General features: G+C 45.2%; 1 protein-coding gene across 2 annotated transcripts in view; it reads right to left on the bottom strand.

The window, feature by feature from the left end:
• Positions 1-1,264: 1,264 nt before the first annotated feature.
• LOC122793619 (ATP-dependent RNA helicase DDX19B-like) overlaps positions 1,265-21,760 on the bottom strand; it is a 622,575-nt gene continuing 602,079 nt past the window's right edge. For both annotated transcript variants that reach the window (XM_044061802.1, XM_044061801.1), the window contains exon 6: positions 1,265-1,371. In XM_044061802.1, coding sequence (XP_043917737.1) covers positions 1,275-1,371 — 97 coding nt within the window. In that variant the 3' untranslated portion in view covers positions 1,265-1,274. The remainder of the gene's footprint in view (positions 1,372-21,760) is intronic.

Consider the following 21,760-nt stretch of genomic DNA (forward strand, 5'->3'; position numbering starts at 1 on the left):
TTCTACTATCCTTACTTCCTTCTTGCTAATCCATTGTACTTCATGAGTCACTATCCCTACATCATCCAACCTTCTCTCTCTCTCTCATTCTCTTCATTCATCAAAACCCTCAACGTACTCTTTCCATCTCCTCAACACACTCTCATCGCTTGTATGTTTCCCTCATTATCCTTTATCACCTTTACCTGCTGCACATCTTACCTAGCTCGGTCCCTCTGTCTAGCCAATCGGTACAGGTCCTTTTCTCCCTCCTTGGTGTCCAACCTTTCATACAACTCTTCATATGCCTTATCCTTCGCCTTTGCCACCTCTCTCTGTCATGCACCTCATCTCCTTATACTCCTGCCTACTTTCTTCATCTCTCTGACAATCCCACTTCTTCTTTGCCAACCTCTACCTCTGTATACTCTCCTGTACTTCCTCATTCCACCACCATGTCTCCTTGTCGTCCTATATATAAATAAATAAATAATATATATATATATATATATATATATATATATATATATATATATATATAAACATATATATATAAACATATATATATAAATATATATAAATATAAATATATAAAAATATATATATAAATATATAAATATATATATGTATATATGTATAAACATATAAATATATATATGTATATATGTATAAACATATATATATATATATATAAACATAGATATATATATAAACATATATATATATATATATATATAAACATAGATATATATAAACATATATATATATATATATATATATATATAAATATATATATATATATATAGAGAGAGAGAGAGAGAGATGCATACATATATAATACACACACAAAATTAAATTTTCAGTGTGGAAGCGTTCCCAAAGGGGACTTATCTGTCAGAAAGATGAACTGCCAGCTGCTGCTACTATGAAGCTACTAATCTGCTTCTTCATGAGATGGCAAGAAAGTTCTTAATTTTCTACTCCAACTTCTGATTTCCCTCCTCAGGGCTAACCAATCAGCAGTCAGAGTGGAAGTGTACACAGGAGCCAGAGCTTTTGCAAATTGGCCAGTTGTTCTATCTTGGGCAAGGCACAAGCCATTTAGCCTTAAGGCTACTGAGCAATGGGAATGATAAACTTTCAAGAAGACCTACAATGCAAGAACTGTCCATTTATTGGTAATAATTAATCAAGGTAGCCAAAGACACAGATTTATGACAATCATTTATGCTGTACATAAAAAGGCAAAGTAACCACTGGGAACTGTACACATGTTAAAGTAAATGCAGTAGTACTTACGGGTCTGCAAGCATCATAGGCAAAGCATTCTCCTGGATTTTAGAAGGCCTGTTGAATCCCATTCCATAGACTCCCTTCAAAAGTTGAGGCTTCCTGTTCAAGTAAAAAATAAAAATGTACAGTAAACAAACTGCAATGACCTAAAAGCTTTTAAAAAATATTTTTTTTTACATTGTTTCACTGAAGGATGGTATCGCATTATAAACGTTCTATGGGAAGGATATCTAAATCACATCGACAAACGTGGTTCTAAACTTTTGGATGAACGGTAAAATACCAAAGTCTTTTGCAAGAATATCCCACAACTAAGACAAAGGGAAATGTTTACAAATAACTTTGCCTCCATAGTTGCTTGCATTTCCTGAATCTTCCTGCAATCACACAGATCACTTTACAGGATGCCTATCAAGTGGACTTTCTTACAACTCCTTCATTCTTATGAACAGACTTTGGAAACATGCAAATATTTATGACAGCATGAGTCATTCTGTATTATAAACCAAGAGGAAAAGAAAAATCAGGACCAGGGACAAAACAGTACATTAAATAATGACTATCGCTACATTTACTAGAAAAAGATAGCAAAAGAACTTGCACTCAAGTCCAAAATGAGATTCCAAAGACCTGCCCTTTGCACATCTGAAATGCAGGTAGTTCCCTTCTGCAAAAGGCGTACATATGGCTGTGGCATCCTGAATCTTAATCCAAAGTACTATTCCTTAGCTATTCTCACATTTCTTTAGCCATACTTCAACTTGTTAAGCTCAGCATACCTCTCAACCTCTTAGCATAAAAAAAATCTGAGCAATGCCAAAATAATGGACAAATCTGAAATACTGCTCTTATAAACTTAGTAAGTTGCTAGAATAAAAGGTTTTGTGTTACCATGTATTTTTTGAAGGATATGAAGTCAAACTCAAATGCCTGCTATTATTTAGTGAATTCCATTCTCACCGATTTGCCCCAAAAATCTAGAAAACCACAAATTTTATGGGGAACAGGACAAAAATACAATGCACAAATCTGGACATTTGAGAGGTATGATGCTCAGTGAAGTTCATCATATCGATCCTTGCTGCAGTAGCATTAGCTACACGGGTTATATCCTGGCAAGGATTTGACAGTCCAGACTTCAAAGCTTCAGGGCAGCTCACACACGTTCATACCATTAGGCAGAAACACAGGTTTGACTGTTAAGTCCTTCAGAGCTTTCATGCCAGTTGAGAGAAGGAGGCTGAACTGGTCACATAGACAGACACACACACAAAGGGGGATGGAGGGAGGCGTGGCTACTGAAGCACTTATCATTCAAGCATCTACTCTTATGGTAAGTTTAACTACACTATGCTCATCATATTTATCACTGAGCTGCAGTAGCCTTAGCTATATGGGTAGATTACCCTAGAGCTTACAACATTTGGGAGGTGGAAGGAAAAGGGTCCAGGAACCCCTGGAGAATGATCCTAGCAAAGCCTCTGCCTAGAGAAGGCAACAAGCTTGTAGTGCTTTGTAAGCATGTACAGAGGAAATTCCTGTTTCTGAAATACTTCTAGAATCTAACCCTTTCCAAAAAGCCACAGATGAAGCCAAGGCCTTGACAGACTGGATCTTGATCCTGTCTGGAACAGTTATGTTACACTGAGAATAGCGAAAGGGAATACCCCAGGACAACCATTTGGAAACTGTTTTCACACAGATTTTTCCCTTCTTTTTATCTTCACAAGAATGAACTGGTCTGAAGATATGAAAGATTTTATTCTGTCAAGATAGTACCAGAGTTGTCTGTGGACATCCTAATTATGTAGTATCCTTTCTCACCTGAAGAGCTTGCATGACAAGGGGCAATTTCCACAAGCTTCTTCACAGCAGCAAGTCCTCAGTAAATAGATGCCCTAAAGGGAATTAAGACCCCATCACCCAGACAATCAGCTGAAGTTGATTAGGGAAAGGGTGCATCAAACACCCCTGATTTTATGTGAATAGATCCATTCTATGTAAAAGCTTGTGGTAAATGCCCCTGGCCATTTCCAAAAGAAGGGAGAGACACTGCTGCCTGGGACAGAAGGGAGTCACCACAATGAACTTGGGAGATTCCTTCTGAATCTTGAGTACCCTAGATATCAGAATAAAGGGTGGAAACGCATACAGGAACATTCCCGTCCATTCAAAGTAAAGGAAAGGGCATCTGTCTTCAAAGTTTTCTTGTGTGGAGTCCTGGAGCAAAGTTTTGCCAGCTGATTATTCAAAGAGAAGGCAAATAGGTTTACTTGAACTTCCCTCACAGATGGATTAAATCTTGGAAGAGAGTCTAATCTAGTTTCCAATTTTGCTCTGATGGAATGTAGGATGCCTGGAAAATGAGACTGTGCTGAGGCTGTATCGCAAGCCAACATGACTAGTTGGCAAAGGAAGAAAGACCTGGTTCCTTCTTGCTTACTCATGTACGACATCAATGTGGTACTGTCTGCAACAACTTGAAGAGGTCCAGGGGACCAAACATGATTCAGAGAATGAAAACTGCTCCCCAAGCAAAATCCAATGCATCTTTGGTGACTGACTGTACTTGACCAATGGGGAAGCACAGCAGACCTGTATTTAGGGGAAATTTGCTGTCTCCAAGTGATTCCTCTTCTAAAAAAATGTGAATTGGGATTTGAAAAGAGAATGGGTGTTGGCACTGGGACCAAAGATACATCAGATACCATTGTATCATTCTCGTGTGGAGTCTTGCTAGCCGTATCACAAGAACTGTAGATGCTAGGAGACCTAAAGTTCTGCAGTATTCCTCTCAGTGACAGAAGACAAAGTAGAAAAATCTTTGAAACAGATACAGATTTTTTTTCTTCCTGGGGAAGAAAAGCTCTTTGAACCGGTGTGTCTAACATACACCCTAGGAATATAATCCTGTATGGAGCAATCAAAATTACTTTTGAACGTTCGCTTAGAATCCCACCTTATACAAGGGATCTCTCACCCATGTGAGAGATTCCAGACACTGAAAAAGACCCTGGAAAGATAAACAAGTTATCTAAACATGCAAAGTGTGAATACACTGTAGCTTGCAATGAGCTATAATTGTAGCTAGACATTTTGTGAACACTCTTGGTGCAGTGGATAGTCCAAAAGGTAAGACAGAAAAAGAATAGTTGTGTAAAATCTCACCATAACCATAGATGTCCCTTTCTCTTCCATATTGCAGTATTCTAGGTGTGGGATTTCCAGCCCTCAGGCGACTCGTACGTCAGCTTCTATACAAAAGCTTCAGCTTGGCTGCTTTAGTGTGCATGGGACTTCACAAGTAGGGACATAAACCAAGGGGCCTTAAATGTGACATCTGCATGCACAACCCTCAGAACCTGAAGGCCAGCAGGCAGAGAATAATGCCCAGCAGGAGGTGTGCCAGTTGCTTCAGGTGTGTGACTTGGAGACCTACTGAAATGTAGGTAGTACAGGAAGGTACAAGACCTGGGGGGGGGGGGGGCTGGTGGGTGGGAAGGAATACTGCAACATGGATGAGAAGGACATCTATGGTTATGGTAAGATTTTACACAACTATTCTATGTCCTTCTATTCCTAGGTTGCAGTATTCTAGGTGTGGGAGAATACCACAGCTTAAGAAGATAAGAGGGTGGTGGTAGATGCAGAGGTTTCTGCAAAACCCTGCAGGATTGCCCTGGCAAATCCTGTCCTAGCTCTGGAAGCTTGGTGCAATTTGTAATGCTTGGTGAAGGTATGGACAGTGGCCCAGGTGGCTGCTTCCAAAATGGATGCTGTGTCTAGGCCTTTCATGAAGGCCCTTGATGTGGCCACAGCTCTAGTAGATTGGGCTTGGATTCCCCTTGGGGGCTCCTTTCCATGGTGAGAGTAGCAGAAGCACGTAGCTTTTCTGATCCAGCATGCAATGGTTTGCTTGGAAACTGCCTTGCCCAGGGCTCTGGGATGGAAGGAGACAAAGAGCTGGTTACTCTTTCTGATGGTCTTGGTCTTGTCCAGGTATTATCTAAGTTGTCTATGCACATCCAGGGAGTGCAGTATTCTCTCCCCTTCGTTAGTGGGCATGAGGAAAAAGGTGGGCAGATGAATGGATTGGTTGTCAGAGAGATCACTGACCACTTTAAGCATAAAGAAGGGATTGGTTCGCAAGGACACCCCGACTTTGTGGAAGACGGTGTAGGGGAGACAGGCCATTAGAGCCTGCAGCTCTGACACTCTTCTGACTGAACTGATAGCCACCAGAAGGACTGTCTTCCATGTACACATCTGTAAGGAGGAAGGCCCAGCAGGTTCAAAAGAATGTTGGGTTAATTTCTCTAAGATGTAGTTAAGGTCCCAAGGAGGAGGGATAGGTTTCCTAGGTGGTCTCATGTGCAAGACCCCTTTAAGAAAGAGCTTTTTAAGTCGAGCCTGGCCAGCAAGGGGGGTTGCAGGGGCAGGCAGGCTGATATGGCAGAGAGATGTACTTTTACAGAAGAAAGGTCACTTTTTATCAATTGACACAAGTAGTTTAGAACCAGTGGAACCTCGGCAGAGCTGGGGTCCCTTCCCTTTTGCAGACACCATTTGCAAATCTTCTCATTTAGCCAGGTAAGATTTTCTGGTGGTAGGTTTTCTTGCCTCCCTTAGGACTGAAAGCATGTTCTCAGAGTAGTGGTGCCTGAAAGGAATCAAAAGTTTAAAACCCACATTGTCAGACACATCTGTACCTGTGGGTGTAGGAGAGTTCCTTTGTCATGTGACAATAGGTACACCTTGTAGGTTTGAAGGGACTGCCCTTGGCTAGTTTGTGAAGTAGGGGGAACCAGTGCTGCCTTGGCCAGTAGGGAGTCACTAACAAGATTTTTGGTTTGTCTTTCTGAATCAGTGGGAATGGGGGGGAAGGCATAAAGGAACTTCCCCTCCCAAGAAATGCTGAAAGCGTCCACACTCCACGCTAGAGGGGAGTGGGTTTTTGAGCAAAAGTTCTGTAGTTGCCTGTTCTGGGGGGGGGGGGGCAAACGGGTCTATTTGTGGAGCACCCCACCGGTGGACTATGTCCAAGACCACCTCCCTGTTCAGCATCCATTCATGTTGAGGCAGGAGGTCCTGCTCAACAGATCTGCTTGGTGGTGGTTCTGTGAGGGCATGTAGACCGCCTGCAGGATTAAGGTGAACCAGGAGGCGAAGTCCCATATCAGCAGGGACAGACTGCACAGCTGATAGCCTAGTACCTACCCATGAACAAAGGCCTATCAGCCAAAGGGCCCAAGTAAGCCTAGCCAACAAGGTTCCCTGGCTTACACCACCCAAGAAAGGTATTTTCCAGAGCCCCTGTCGAGCAGAGCCACAGAAGTGATCCACAGGGTGTATTTCCTATTTCCCCATCCACTTATCACGATTTTTATTGCAGAGTGCTACTGAGGAACTTTGCTCGAGTTAGATGGGTAGCTTGTTCCAGACTATGGAAAGCCTCTGGGACAGGAATCTATCCCTCCAGCACATCCTGTTTATTCTGCTGACAAGGTTAGGTCCCTAGAGCATGTAGCTCGGAGGGATTGGGATTTCTTTAGGTGTAGCATGTCCAACAGCTCTGGGTTTGACATAGCTTTATATGTTAGGCAGAGATCACCTCGGAGTAGGGGATATGCTACGGAGTAAAGCTGGAGTTTTTTGAGGCAGTCAGTGTAGGGCATCTGTTTGAGGCCAGTAATCCTCTTTGTGAGGTATTTCTGTGGCCTTTCCAGCCGCTGCAGATGTCTTGCGAGGTACATACCAAAAGGGGTGTTGTACTCTATAATAGGCCTAATGAGCGTCGAGTAGAGGGGAACAATGACCTCTTTTTTCCTAGATGAGAACCCTTTTGTGAGCCTGTATTTCAGAGAAGTAGATACCAAACAGGAGAGGTCCCAGGACTGAACCCTGTGGTACTCCACTTATCATCGGTTTGAAGTCAGACTTGGAGTCTGCACCTTTTAGAGTGTGTGGATTCTGTCAGTGAGCCAATTGACAACCCATCTTGTGACGTAGGGATTTATACCTAGTTTAGTGATTTTAGCTATAATTCCAGAATGGGGGATGGTGTCGAAAGCCTTGGTGAGGTCAAGATAGGCTGTGCGAATCACCTTACCCTAGTCTACAGCTTTGGTGACTGCCTCAAAGAAGTCGATCAGGTTCAGGAGGCATGATCTGCCTTTCACAAACCCGAACTGGATGGGGTCCAGAGTTTGGAGGTTACCAATATCTTTATGAGTTCCATGACGATACGTTCCATGGCCTTACAGACCAAGCTCATCAGACTAATAGGGAGATAGTTCCCGGGATCAGTGGTGGCTCACCATTTGTGGAGGGACATAACTGTTGCTGTGCTCCTGCTTGTTGGGCTACCACATCACCATGGTGTTGACGGTGACAATCCGGAGCACCCCTGGAACCAGAAGGGGGGGGGGTGAAGGTTTGTAGAGCTAAGAAAACTGCTGTCATTTCCATGATATTGATGTGTTTGGCCTGAAGAGAGGGATGCCATTTTTCCTGAATCTTGTAAGAGGCCAGAGTTGCTCCCCAACCTGAATCTGAGGCATCTGTATGCATAACTTGGGTTGGGGTGGGGGGCTGTAGTGCAAGCCCTGGGTTCAATTTCACTTGCTAGATCCACCAGTTGATTTCTGTTTTCAGACAGGGAAGGAGGGGAATGGCCTGTTCTAGGGTATGTAGGTGCTGGGACCAAGTCTTCAGGATTCACTGCAGCTTGCACATGTGCATTCTTACCAGAGGTAGCATGGGGATGGTTGCTGTGTCATCAAACCCAGGAGGCGGAGTAAATGCCTTGCCATCACCTTTCAGGATAGTAGAGCTTCCTGGAAGTGGGAAGTTAAAGACAGAACCTTGTCCTGAGGTAGAAAGGCCTTCATTGTGTCTGTTCTGATTCTGCAGCCGAGGAAAATCTTGTCCTGGCGTGGGATCAGAGAGGATTTCGGAAGGTTGATGGCAAATCCTAGGTTCTGCAGAAGGCACATGGTGAAGTGTAGATGCTTTAATAGAGCATTGCTGGACTCTGCCGGAAATCAGCATGTCATCCAGATAAGGGTAAATTTGTACCCCTCGAGTTTGCAAAGGCAATGGCTGGGTCTAGGCACTTTGTAAAGACCCTGGGGGCTGTGGATAAATCAAAGGGCAAGGCAGTAAATTGGAAATGGGAGGAAGGGCCAGAAAAACCCAGGAATGGTCTGTGGGAACTCCTGATGGGTATTGTGCAGGTAGGCTTCCTTTATGTCTAGCCTGACCATGAAGGCCTTGGCTGGAATGAGAGGCAGCAAGGTGGGGCGAAAGAGCATTTTTAAAGAGAGTACCTGAAGATGCAGGTTTAGAAAGGACAGATCTAAGATGGGTCTCCAGGGGCCATCTTTTTTGGGGACCAGGAAGAGACTGGAGTAAAACCCTTTTCCTTCTTGTCCTGGAGGAACGGGCTCTATGGTGCCTAGCTGTGAAAGATCTGCCAGAACTTGTGGCATGAGATGGGCCTGGTTTTTGGGAGGCATGGGATGCCACTTCTGGGTGGCTTCTCTTTCCAGGGTAGGAAGTACCTTTTCTGGATACTTTTTAAGACCCACTGGTCTGAAGTGATGGACTGCCAAAGGGGGAGAGAGTGGGAAAGGCGGGCTGAGACGGGGAGGTGGGCAAGGCATACTGGGGCCTCTTCTGTCCTGAAAGGGCTGTCTAGGTTGCTGTGGTGGAGCAGAGGATCTGGAGTTAGGTTTTCTCACCACTCTCCTGGACCTGGAAGAGGAGGGCTGTGCAGTACGTCTTACAAAGGTGGCTTTAGCAAGGTAATTCCTCTAATACTTGGGTATAGGTTCATAGGTTTATACTAGGCTATCTGCCCTAAGGCATTTATAAGCCTAGCCCAGAGTTTTTGTGGCTTACGCCACCCCTTATGTTAAAAAATACTGTGCCCATTAGTTTGTTGTGCCTCTGTCCAGCAGTGACACAGAGATGATTCCCGGGGTAAACCTACGATCTCCCATCCACCGGTCAAGATTTCTCTTGAACAGAGCCAGCCAGGTGCTCTGCCTCACATGGACCGGGATTTTATTCCACAACATAGGGAGTCTCCGGGTGACAAATCTATCCCTCCAGCATGTCCTATTTATATCCGTGCTAAGGTTTAAGTCGCTTGCTCTAGTGGATCTGGTAGATTTGGATTTTTTTAGGTGGAGCATGTCCATTAATTCTGGGTTGGACATGGCCTTGTATGGCAGGCACAGGTCACCTCTGAGCAGACGGTATGCGACTGAATAGAGCTGGAGTTTCTTCAGTCTGGCAGCATATGACAGATTTTGGAGTCCCTTTATCCTTTTGGTGAGGAACTTTTGGGGTCTCTCCAATTGCTGCAGGTGTCGGGTGAGATGCATCCCGAATGGGGCATTGTACTATATCATTGGTCTGATAAGTGAAGAGTACAGGGGAACAATGACCTCACTTGATCTGGATGTGAATCCCTTCATGATCAGGTGGGCAATGTAGAAGGTTTTTCTAACCACTTTAGCAATGTGAGTGTCAAAAGAAAGGCCACTGTCAACCTGGGTCCCCAGGTCCCTGATAACCTCTTCTGTGCTTGGTGGATTGCCACCTATATGGTAGCTTGGGGTTACCTTGTTTTTCCCCGAAGGGTATGACTATACATTTTTTTTGGCATTTAACTTCAGGCCATGGCTCTGGCATTAGCTATCAGTTTCCGTGAGTCCCCTCTGAAGGATATCTGTGTCCGATGTACTTTCCACTATGGCTCCCAGTTTGCAGTCATCTGCAAACTTTGTCAGCCATAGTCCTCCTATGTTAGCCTGTACTTCTGAGAAGTAGATGCCGAACAACAGGGGGCCAAGGACTGAGCCCTGTGGGACACCACTTGTGACCGGCTTGGAGTCTGACATGGCGCCAGCTACTCCAACCCTGTGGGTTCTGTCCTTTAGCCAGTTTTCAACCCATCTTGTGACATACGGGTTTACATTTAAGCTGGTAAGTTTCTCTATAATACCAGAGTGGAGTATTGTGTCGAAAGCTTTTGCAAGGTCAAGGTAGGCTGTATGGACTGCCTTTCCCTCATCAATGGCCTTGGTGACTGTTTCGAAGAAGTCGACCAAGTTCAAAAGGCATGATCTGCCCTTGACAAAGCCAAACTGGGTCGGGTCCAATGTCTGCAAGTCCCCTATGTCTTTGTTTATGAGCTCCATTATGATCCTCTCCATAGCTTTGCAGACCAGGCTTGTTAAGCTTATGGGGCGGTAATTACCAGGGTCCGTAGAGGCACCGCCTTTGTGGAGTGGGACCACAGTTGCCGTACGCCACTCCTTGGGCACGTATCCTGTGGTAAGGCTAAGATTAAACAGCTGCCTTATGTGCGGGTTTAGTTCCTCATTGAGTTCGTGTAGCACACAGCCGGGGACACCATCCGGTCCCATTGATGCTGTGTTTTTAGCTTTAGAGAGAGCAGCTTTCACCTGCGCATTGGAGATGTCTGGAAGGCTGCACTCCGCTGGGATAGCTATCTCTCCTTTTGGGGGGGGAGAAGGGGGTGAAGTTTGCACTGAGCCTGTTTGCCAGTATGTTGGCAATGTCTGTGGGTTCAGTGATTTTTGTATCATTTTGGACTAATTCTGAGCATATCTGGGAGTTTCCACCCAGGTTTCTAACATAGCTGAAGAAGGCCTTATGATTGTCTTTTGAATCTATGGCAATTTTTCTCTCAAAGTTGGCCTTGGATGATTTTATGAGTGCTCGTATTTTTTTTACTAATAATGATCAAAGGTGTCTTCTCTTTTATGGATTTTGCTCTATCATGCAACAGCTTTCTCCTCTTATTGTAAAGTTTGTTTATGGCTGAGGTCCACCAGACTGGACATTTGCCCTTGGTGGAAAGAGTCTTGGTTTTATTAGGGATTGCCTGATCCATGCAGTCCTGGAGGTGTTCGTAGAAGGCATTTGTAAGGGCTTCCGCAGCTTGGGTTGTGGTTTCCACTGGCTCGAGGGCCTTGAAGGATACCACACCAGTCTTGAGTAGTGTGAAGTTTGCTTTAGAGAAGTTCTTCACTGTGGTCTTTTTTGTTTGGGGTGGGGGCGGGATGTGGATATCCAGTGAGATTAGTTTATGATCTGATCTCACCAATGAGGGATATACTTCCGGTGTGGAGCATTTTGTCCCCATGTTTGTGATGATGAGATCTAGTGTATTTTCTCCTCTTGTGGGAACGATGACTAGTTGTTCCATGGCATTTGAATTTATGAACTCCAGGAACCTTTGGGCTAGAACATTTGGGCTTGAGTAATGTTCCCAGTCTATATTCGGGTAGTTGAAGTCACCCAATATAATGGTGTTTGGAGATACATTTATACCCTCCAGTGTCTTCAGGAAGGCTGTGTGGGGTTCCTGAGTTTGAGAGGGTGGCCTGTAGCATGCTACAAATTGTAGAGCAGTTTTGCCTATGGTTAATTGCACCTGGATGGTTTCCGATGCTTCGTGCGTTCCCACCAACCTGGAGGTGTGGGTATCCTTGATGAATATGGATACACCCCCTCCTTTTGTGGTGTGGTCCGGGTTTTGGGGCTGGAATGCATGATATGAGGTAAAACCTGATAGTGCCGGGGTGCTCTCAGGAGCCTTGAACCAGGTTTCAGTCACAGCACAGACATCGATGTTCTCCATACTGAGAAGGGCCTCGAGTGCGTGCATTTTGAGATTTAGACTTCTGGCATTGAGCAGCATTACCCTTAGTTTCTTCCCATTTTTGTTTTCTAGGGTGGTAGGTTTAGAATTTGAGCCTTGCCTAAAAAAGGCACTATGGGGGTGGCAAGAGCCTTAGCCAATATCCGGAAACCAAGGGGTGACAAGTGCAAGCCGTCCCTTGCGAAGCAGCGTGGCTTGTCAAGCATGTCATCCCAGGCAGACAGACACTGGATCCCCTTTGAATGACACCAGAAATTAAGCCAATTGTTAAAGCTGATCATCTTGTCGTGGCATCATTCTTGGTGAAGGAAGGATGCTGCTCAGGGTCAGGGTCATACCTGCCTGGGCTACATAATCGGAGAGCTCCTCTATGTCTCTCTTCATGTAGTCCAGGGAGGTACGTCTCAGGTCGTTCACACCAGCATGGACAATGACTGTGTCATATTTGTACTTGCTGTGGAGTGACCCGAGTGCTTGTGTTATGTGGCGGATTCTAGCGCCCGATAGGCAGCTTACTGTGACCCTCTCCTTGTTCAGCCTGGTGAGTGGGACGTCAGTGTGTCTGACTATGGAGTCACCTGGGTAACACTAGCAGGTGCTTAATGTGCTGGAGCTCTTTGCTTTTTTCTTGTAGATTTTTTAAAAAGTTCAGCGGATTGTTTTCCAAACAGCACAGTGTGGTCCAGAGGGGTGTCCAGGATTTTACACTTGGAAGTCCTCGGGGAGGTTCTGGAGTCTTAGCCACGAGTACCTCCTGAGGGGTGAAGCAGATGCTGCACAGCTGGTGGATACTTCTGCAGCATCATAGCTGCACCTTATGGAGTGCCTGGCTACCTGTTGGGCCAAGGAAAGTTTGGATGAGATGTCCGTCTTGCTGGGACTGTCAGGCAAGGAAGCCAGCATGGAGGAGGCTTGAAAGACCAAGTCTAATGCATACTTGGTCATGTGGGTCTGATAATTTATGGCTCTTTAAGCCAAAGTAGAAGAAATGTACACCTTCCTCATCCTATCCATGTCCTGTCTTTGTCAGTGGGTAGTAGGGAGGCAGAGGGCAGCAGTCTAGGTTGCTTATCTGCCGTGGTGGCAATAAGAGCTGGGTCCGCCAAGGGTGGCTTAACTAAGAATTTGTGGTCCTCTGGTACTTTATAGAAGCAGTCAGGATGCTTAGGGGGACCGAGGCTGGGAGTCAGGGGCCTTAGAGGCCGCATTGAAGGTTCCAAGTAAGCAGGCAGAACAGGGGTAACTGCTGTAGGGGAGGGCGATTCCACTTTCAGCAGTTCAAAGTACCTTTTTTGGGCGTCAATCATTTGGGAAGTGTCCCATTTAAAGTAATCCTTCATCTTGGTGATGGTCTCACCAAAAGTAATGTCCTCAGGGGGAGAGTCCCCCTCCACAGATTCCTCATACAGAGAGTAATATTCCTGGAGGGAGGCAATCTGGGAAACATAAGAAATGGACTCCTCTGACGAAGAGAGAGTCCTTTTGTTCTTCCCTGACCTAAGGGGTTATGAATGGGAGGGAAGAAACAGAGACCGGCTTAGGGCTCAGATGAAGCAGGGCAGAAGTGGTGGAGGCTGAAGGCTTAAGGGCCATGAAGGCCTGCATGAGAGAGGAAGTGAAAGCCTGCCAATCTGGTGTGACTTCTGAAGAAGGGGTGGTATGTTTAGTTTTCTGTTTCTTTTTGGCCGGAGAGGAAGAAGAGTGGCCTGGCGTCGGGTCTGGAGATTAGCACATTCGATGTCTGGATCTCTGCCGGAGGTATCACCGAAACTGGTTCCCCCTCGACAGGTGTCGATGTCGGAGTGAGTTCAGAGGACATGCCAGTTGTCGGCTGCAAAACTGCTTCCTTGAAGGACGTCGCTGCAGTCAACAGATCCCTCATATTGCACCTCAACCCCTAGATTGGCAGTTGATGGTGCGTCGGGAAGCAGTGCGGCAGGCGAAGGCAGCCTAGGAACCTTGGCCTTCATGAGCGAACGTTCAGGTGCGACCTCTGATGCTGGATCCATCCTAAGGGCTAACTGCTTGAGGCGTTGATTCTCAAGATAGAGATTTAACGCAGCTAGACGGCTGCGCAAGGTATTAGGCAAAAACGAATGACAAATAGCACAGGAGTGATCATGCTCCCGGCCTAGACAAAAAAAAAAACACACCTGTCATGGGCATCCTTGTGGGGTATCTGGCGCCCACATTGGCACGTTCCCTTTTTTCCTGACATCAAGGAATGTTACCATTAAGCTTTTTCAAGAAAGAAATAAAACCTCTAATGTTCAGAATGTTAAACTGCCAGGCTCATTTGTTAGAGTGAAAGTAGAATAGACTTTCCTCCCAAATATGTCAAAAACCTTCCCATTCTTGTCAGAGGGTCTAGCAGAAGCATTTTTTGAAAGGAAAATCACAGCAGGATCTGCTTAATGAGTAGAAAAACTAAAGTCGTACACTTATCACAACAATAGATCTGTGCTGTTTTCCGTCCTTCACAGCCTGTGGGTTATCAAATCACAGTTGAATTAGACATTGCACCTTCAGAATCTTCAGTCTTGAAGCACCACCTCCTCCATTCATAACTCTGCACTCGGACTCTCCTCAGGACTGAGTTTGTCCCAACAACAGACAAAGGGAAATCAGTTTTATCCAGGAATCAGGCAAAGGGAATCAAAAGGGGCTTAAACCCACATAGCTTTTTAGGGCTCGTCCTCACAGGCAGCTCGAAGGCAGAAACAGTGACAATTTAGAGAGGGTGTGGAGGGAGGGATGGCTGAGAAAAATAGAAGACAACAAAAATCCATTGATGTGTTAAGTACACAATTTTTTGCATCTATTTTCTGTCCATTTAACCTGTGGGACTGAGTCTCCAGCCAGTAACATCCCAGGAAAATCCTAGGAGAGTATATTCTTTAAAAATGGTGGAACCAAAGAAGACCTAGACTTAGACAATGTACAGCTTGTAACAAGATACAAAGGTACGAGCGCTAGAGCAGATAAGCTGCCACACAAATCAACAGATACCAGAATGAAAAGGCCACTTAAGTACAGACACTCTGCTGGAATATGCCCTGGGCTTAATATGCAAAGAAATCCCTTTCATGGAGTTAGCAAATGAGATAGTCAGAAAGCCATCTGGATAGGGTTCCTCTGGAAACAGGCTTACCAATCGTGCCATGGAAAAGGAAATAAAAAGCTGGTCAGACTTTCTGAAATGTATGGTTTTAAAACAGAATCTTAACTAGTGGTGAACATCCAAAAAATGGAGCAAACACTCTCCCTTATTACTGACATTTAGAAAGAAAACGGGCAACTGAAAATAATTCAAATTAAACAGAGGCTAATTTAAGTAGAAAGGAAAGTCTGGTCCTTAAGGGGACTCCGCACTTCTGGCAAACCAGGTAAGGGGGAACGGAAGATACTGTTTGAAGTTCAGACACAGTCCTTGCTGATGGAACAGCTACCAGAGAAAGGGTTTTCCAAGACAAAACCACCAGTAAGAATAAAGTACAGTTGTGTACCTACCATAAATGAAGATGTTAGAGTGTATTCACTGTTGCAGTCATTACTCTTGGGTTATCCTGCTGGCAGGCCACCCGCAGTCGGCCCGAATTCCAAAGTCCTGGTCTGGCGTTGGTTGCTGTCATCTCTTCCCTGACGTCAGTGCGCCAGGGGTGCAAAAGATGCAGCCGACGCCATTTTCTTCAGTTTTTCTTGCCCCAGATGTCAGTTGCCCCCAAAAGGGTAGGCTAAATATATTATGCCAATAAACATACATGCAGTAAAGAAACATTTTCTTCATCTACAAGCAAATACACCACATAGGTTGTATATAATAGAGAAGTACAGATAAACCCCAGCAAAAGAAAGTGGGACGGTGGGAGGGTAACCTGGACTGCAACAGTGAATACACTCGAACATCTACTTTTATGGTAGGTACACAACTGTACTATGTTCATCGTGTTTCACTGTTGCAGTCATTACTCTTGTGTTGAATCCCAAAGCTGAGGATGGGTGGCTGGGCTAAATAGGATTAGCAGAGGCTATGAGGCCCTGCAGAACTGCAGTGGCAAAGCCTATTCTGGATTTAGAGTAAAGAGGTAAGTGGTAGTGCTTTGTAAAAGTGTGCACTGAACTCCAAGTTGCAGCCTCTAAGATGTCTTTGGTTGGTACTCCTCTGAGGAAGGCTGCTGAAGTGGCTGCTGCTCTGGTAGAATGAGGCCTAATGCCCTTAGGCACTGAATTGCCATGCTGAGAATAGCAGAAACGGATGCAATGACCTATCCACTTAGAAATAGTCTGTTTTGAGATGGCCTTTCCTTGTGATCCTGCAGCATATGACACTAAAAGTTGCTCAGTCTTTCTGAAAGCTTTAGTTCTGTCCAAGTAGAAGCGTAGCTGCCTATGTCCAAAGAATGCAGAATTTTCTCACCCTTGTTCTGTGGGTATGCATAAAAGGTAGGCAAGTGAATGGTTTGGTTGAGGGCCACACTGGACACCACCTTAGGCATAAATGTTGGGTTTGTCCTCAGAGAAGTCCTATCTGGATGAAAAATGATAAAAGGTTCCACAGCCAAGAGTGCTTGTAACTGAGACTCGTCTTGCAGAGGTTATTGCTAGAAGCAGAGCGGTTTTCCAGGATAAGAATTTTATATCAGCTGTTGAGGCTGGCTCAAAGGGAGGCAGTGAGAGTTTTTCCAAGACATAATTGAGGTCCTAAGCCGGAATTGGTGCTCTCCTTGGAGGCCTGATGTTTGTGGCCCCTCTGAGGTACTGCCTTATTAAAGGATGATAAAAGATAGGTGGTTCCGTATTGTAATGGGCTGAAATGGCAGAGGCATGAATCCTAATTGATGAAAATTAAAGGCCTTTGTCCAGCATCTCAGGTATTGTAAAATCTGAGGAATATTTGGTACATACGTGTCAATGCCTTGTTCCTGGTTCCAAGTACAGGATCTCTTACATTTTTCTGCATAATATTTTCTGGTACTGGGCCTCCTGGCCTCCAAGATAACATCCATAACAGCTTTTGAAAGAGGAGTGTTCTGAATGGCTACGTTATCTGCCATGCTGCCACATTTAAGGTCCTGAGTTGGCTGTGCAGGATCTGATTGTTTTGTTGGGTCAGCAAGTGAGAAGTGTGAGGCAATATCCATGCTGGACCTTGAGACAAGCTCTTTAGGATTGGGTACCAGTGCTGGTGTGGCCAGTCTGGTGCAATCAGTATCATTTTTGGCTTCTCTTGTCTGACCTTTAGGAGTACCCTGGGAAGGAGGGCAGTGGAGGAAAGGCATATACTGTTAGATTTTTCCAGCTGAAGGATAGGGCGTCCACTCTCCATGCTTGTTTGTGATGAATACTTCTGAAAAATCTCTGTAATTGGCAGTTGTGAGGGGAGGCAACTAGATCTATGTCTGGGCATCCCCCATTTCCTTGTTATCATGCTAAGACTTGTGGACCCAGTTTCCACTCGTGGGGATCCATGAGGTTTCTGCTTAGTTGATCTGCCAGAGTATTTATTTTTCCTGGCAGGAATTGTGCTTGCAGGTGAACTTGATAAGTCAATGCTGTGTCCCTTAAGGACGTTGCTTGTCCGCAAAGGGGGTAGGAATGTGTGCCTCCCTGCTTGTTTATGTACCACATGACAGTAGTATTGTCTGTCTTTATCAGTAGCTGTCCTGGATGAAGTAGATCCTTGAAGGCTGTCAGGGCATTCTGAACAGCTAGCATCTCTTTTTGATTGATGTGAAGATGCATCTGGCTTGCAGGCCATGTGCCCTGAATACATTTTCCTGCCATATGGGCCCCCCAGGCAAAATCTGATGCATCCAGTGTCTGTCTGGCTGTGGGTAAAGTGAATGTCAGACCCTTGTTGTGGTGACAGGCCTGTGCCCACCATCGAAACTCCTGTTGCAGGCAGGGAATGAGGGTAATTACTGTCTCCAGGCTGTGGCAATGCTGAGTCCAAACACTTTTTAGATACCATTGTAGTTTCCTCATATGCAGTCTGGCATATGGAATTAGTAGAATGCAGGATGCCATGAAGCCCAAGGCCTGCAGGATTTTCCTTGCAGATAACTGAGTCTTTGTTGCCAACTTTTTGAAGTAAGAAGTCAGTTGCCTTTGTTTGTCTGGCATGAGATAAGCCATCTGGGCAGTTGTATTTAAGCTTGCACCCAGGAATATTATCTCTTGAGAGGGCACTAGTTTTGATTTCTTTTTGTTTACTGTGTACCCTAGGCAAATTAGTAATCTTTTTACAAACGCCAGATGCTTTAGAAGAACGTACTTGCTCTCTGCTTGAATAAGGCAGTCGTCCAAGTAGGGATATATTTAAATTCCTTTTTGTCTGCAAAATGCAATTACTGGTGCCAGGCATTTTGTAAAGACCCTGGGCGCAGTAGATAAGCCAAAAAGCAGTGCAGAGAATTGGTAATGCATTGAGCCTGCTATGAATCTGAGGTATCATCTGCAAGACTGTCTGATTGGGGACATGCAGGTATGCCTCCTTGAGGTCCAAAGTAACTAGCCAAGCCTTCTTGCCCAGCATGGGCAGAAGTTGCTGTAGTGTTAACATTTTGAATTTTGGAACATCCAGGAAAGTATTTAGGATTGACAAGTCCAGTACTGGTCTCCAGGCTTTGTCCTTTCTGGGTACTAAGTAAAGTCTTGAGTAAAATCCTTGTCCCTGTTCTTTCTGTGGAACTTTTTGAATAGCTCCCATGTCCATAAGAGCAGCTATCTGTTTTTGTGCCAGGTCTGGCATACCTTTTGGTTTTGGTAGCGTGTGGAAGTGGAACCTGTAACCCTGAGAAACAATATTCAGCACCCATTGGTCCTGGGTGATCATGTGCCAATTTTTTGAGAAAAGTGCTAGCTTTCCCCCTAGGGGTGCTGTCAAAAGGTAAGTGCTTGGCATTTGTACAGGGAAGTCATTGGGACTGTTTCCTATAAGGTTGTGATTTGTCTTCCCCTCCTTTGGGGGCTGAAGCACCCCATTGTTTAGGTTTGTAGGAGCCTTGGGGCTGAGATCTGACTCTTGGGCATCTGTGTCTGCCTCTTTGTGGCCTGTCTGACACTGGAAAGGACCAATTTTTTGAAGGCCAGTTTCTGCTAAATCTAGGTGGTTGAACCTGTAAGAAATCTTTCACTGTCTGCATCGACTTTGCTTTATCCTCCTGTCTGCATCGACTTTGCTTTATCCTCCATTTTCTTTAACACCTCTTCTGCCTTAACACCAAACAAAGTATCATGCTGTAACGGAGCATCCAATAATTTTACATTAACATGGACAGGTAAACTTTGTTCTTTCAACCAAGCATGCCTTCGAATAACAGAGCCTGTAACTGCAGCTCTGCAAGAAGCCTCTAATGAATCAAAACCACATTGCAGAGTATGCTTTCCCACATGTTCAACTGCATGCAATAAATCCTGCATTTCCTTACTGTCAGGACTTTCTGTATTTGAAACCATTTTCTGTTTTAACAATGACATGAGGTACTGTTGATATTTAAGCATGTGAAACTGGCAGTTTAAAGCTCTTACAGCTAAAGTAGCAGAAGTGTAAACTTTTTCCCCCCATCTATCCAGAGCTCTGGAATCCCTATCAGAGGGGACAGGATTTTTAGCAGTGGAAGCCTTAACCCCTTTAGGACCCTGAGAAACTGTTTCTGGGTCTGCAGCGGGATTTTTGTAAAGAAATTTATGAGAGTCAGGGACCCTGTAGTACCTGTCTGGCTTAACTGGTGCAGGGGGTAAAGAATCGGGAGACAGACTGGATTCAGAAAAAACATTATCAAGCACAGGGGGGATAGCCAGGGGCCTGTGCTGAGGCAATAAAAGGAAGTCTCTGAGCCTTTTCTTGGATTCTGAATAATCCTGGCTCTCCCAATGGAAATGCTCCCTCATGGTGGGTAGGGTTTCCCCAAAAGAATAATCCTCAGGCGAAGAGGCTGAAGGTATGGGCTCTTCTGCATCAGAGTACTCATAGGGAGGAAGAGAATATCCCTAATCAGAAGGGGAATCAGAGGAAATGGAAACCTGGTCAGAGGAATCATAATCAGTGTCTTGCCTAGGCCTTTTGTCAGGAGGGGGATGGGAACCCCTGATTAAAGTAATTAGGTCTTCGGCCATTTTAAGCATCTGTTTCTTTGGTATGGACGACTGTTCTAGAGAATGCTGTACTTATTTCCTTGTCTTTAATGGTGTTTTTGACTTTGCCTTTGCTGCTGTAGTGGGCTTAATTGTAAGCTGTGAAGGTCTGAAAACACCCTCAGAAGCAGATGCCTGCTCAGCGGCTCCGGACCCATCTGAGGGTATAGTTTCCATAGGCCCAGTACCTTGAGTTTCCACAGGCCTCGGTGTCTCCACTTGGCTGTCGGTTACGGCCTGTGGCTCTGAGATAGCGGGTGTCAGGGGCTGCGAAAGCGCCTCACTGAGAACAGGCGACTGGCCTAGAAGAGGCTTCATCGGTTTTGGACCTCGGATGCCTGTCCTTTTCTTTGTCTTCGCGTTTATAAATTCCGGTCATCGATTGTTCCGACGGCATTATGTAACTAAACCTTCAGCCAAAATAATGTAAAGCAAAATCAAACCGACGTTTAATAGTGCATTTATTGAATCTAGCACAAAACCGGCAACTAGTAACGTCGTGTTCAGGGCCTAGGCAAGGAATACAGTAAGAGTGAAAGCCCTTATGAGGTATATGCTTCTCACAAAAAATACAATTATTAACTTTTACTGACATCGGTCTGGAGCAAGAAAAAGTTTCCCCAACGGGGTACTTAGCTTTATTGAATACTTCGGTTCTGAAACTCAATTTTGAAAAACTCAGGAGTCTGCCGACCGGCACTTGCAAACTGCTTTTGCTTCAGGCACCGTGCGGCAAGAAAGACTGAAGAAAATGGCGTCTGTTGCAACTTTTATACCCCTGGCGCACTGACGTCAGGGAAGAGGTGACGGCAACCGATGCCGGACCAAGAATTTGGAACTTGGGCCAACTGCAGGTCGCCTGCCAGCAGGATAACCCAAGTGTAATGACTGCAACAGTGAAACACTATGAACAGCGGAGAGATCAGGTAATTAGCCAGGCTGCCAGGTTCAGGGTTTGAAGCTGAGGGTGTAAAATCTGGCCCTTCTGCTGGGACAGCAGGGTAGGGGCCTGAGGCAGGTGCCATGGTGCCAGCAGTGACACTGCACAAGAGGGGGTACCAGTGTTGGCATGGCCAGTCTGGTGCAATCAGTATCGTCCTTGGTTTGTCCCGTTTGATCTTTAGTAGTACCTTGGAGAGGAGAGGCAGAGGAGGAAAGGCATAAACTGATAGATTTTTCCAGGTGAAGGACAGGGCATCCACTTTCCAAGCTTCCAAGCTTATTTGTGGGAAGTCCTTGTGCAGAATTTGCCCAATTGGTAGTTCTGGGGAGAGGCAAACAGGTCTATCTCTGGGATCCCCCATTTGTTTATCAACATGTTGAATGTCTTTGGTTCCAGTATACACTTGTGTGGATCCATTAGATTTCTGCTTAGATCGTCTGCCAGCGTATTTAGCTTTCCTGGCAGGAATTGAGCCTGTAGGTGCACTTGGTAGCTCACGGCTATGTTCCACAGAGCCATGGCTAGTCTGTAGAGGGTACGAGTGGGTTCTCCCCCTGCTTATGTACCACATGACAGTGGTGTTGTCCGTCTTTACCATTAATTGTCCTGGATGAATGTGGTCCTTGAAGGTTGTCAGAGCATTCTGAACAGCTAACATATTTTTGATTGATATGCAAGTGCATTTGACTTGGCAGGGAAGTGCATTCAGG

This window comes from Protopterus annectens, chromosome 2.part0 (assembly GCF_019279795.1).
Source record: "Protopterus annectens isolate FY-2018-M chromosome 2.part0, PAN1.0, whole genome shotgun sequence".
NCBI lineage: Eukaryota > Metazoa > Chordata > Ceratodontiformes > Protopteridae > Protopterus > Protopterus annectens.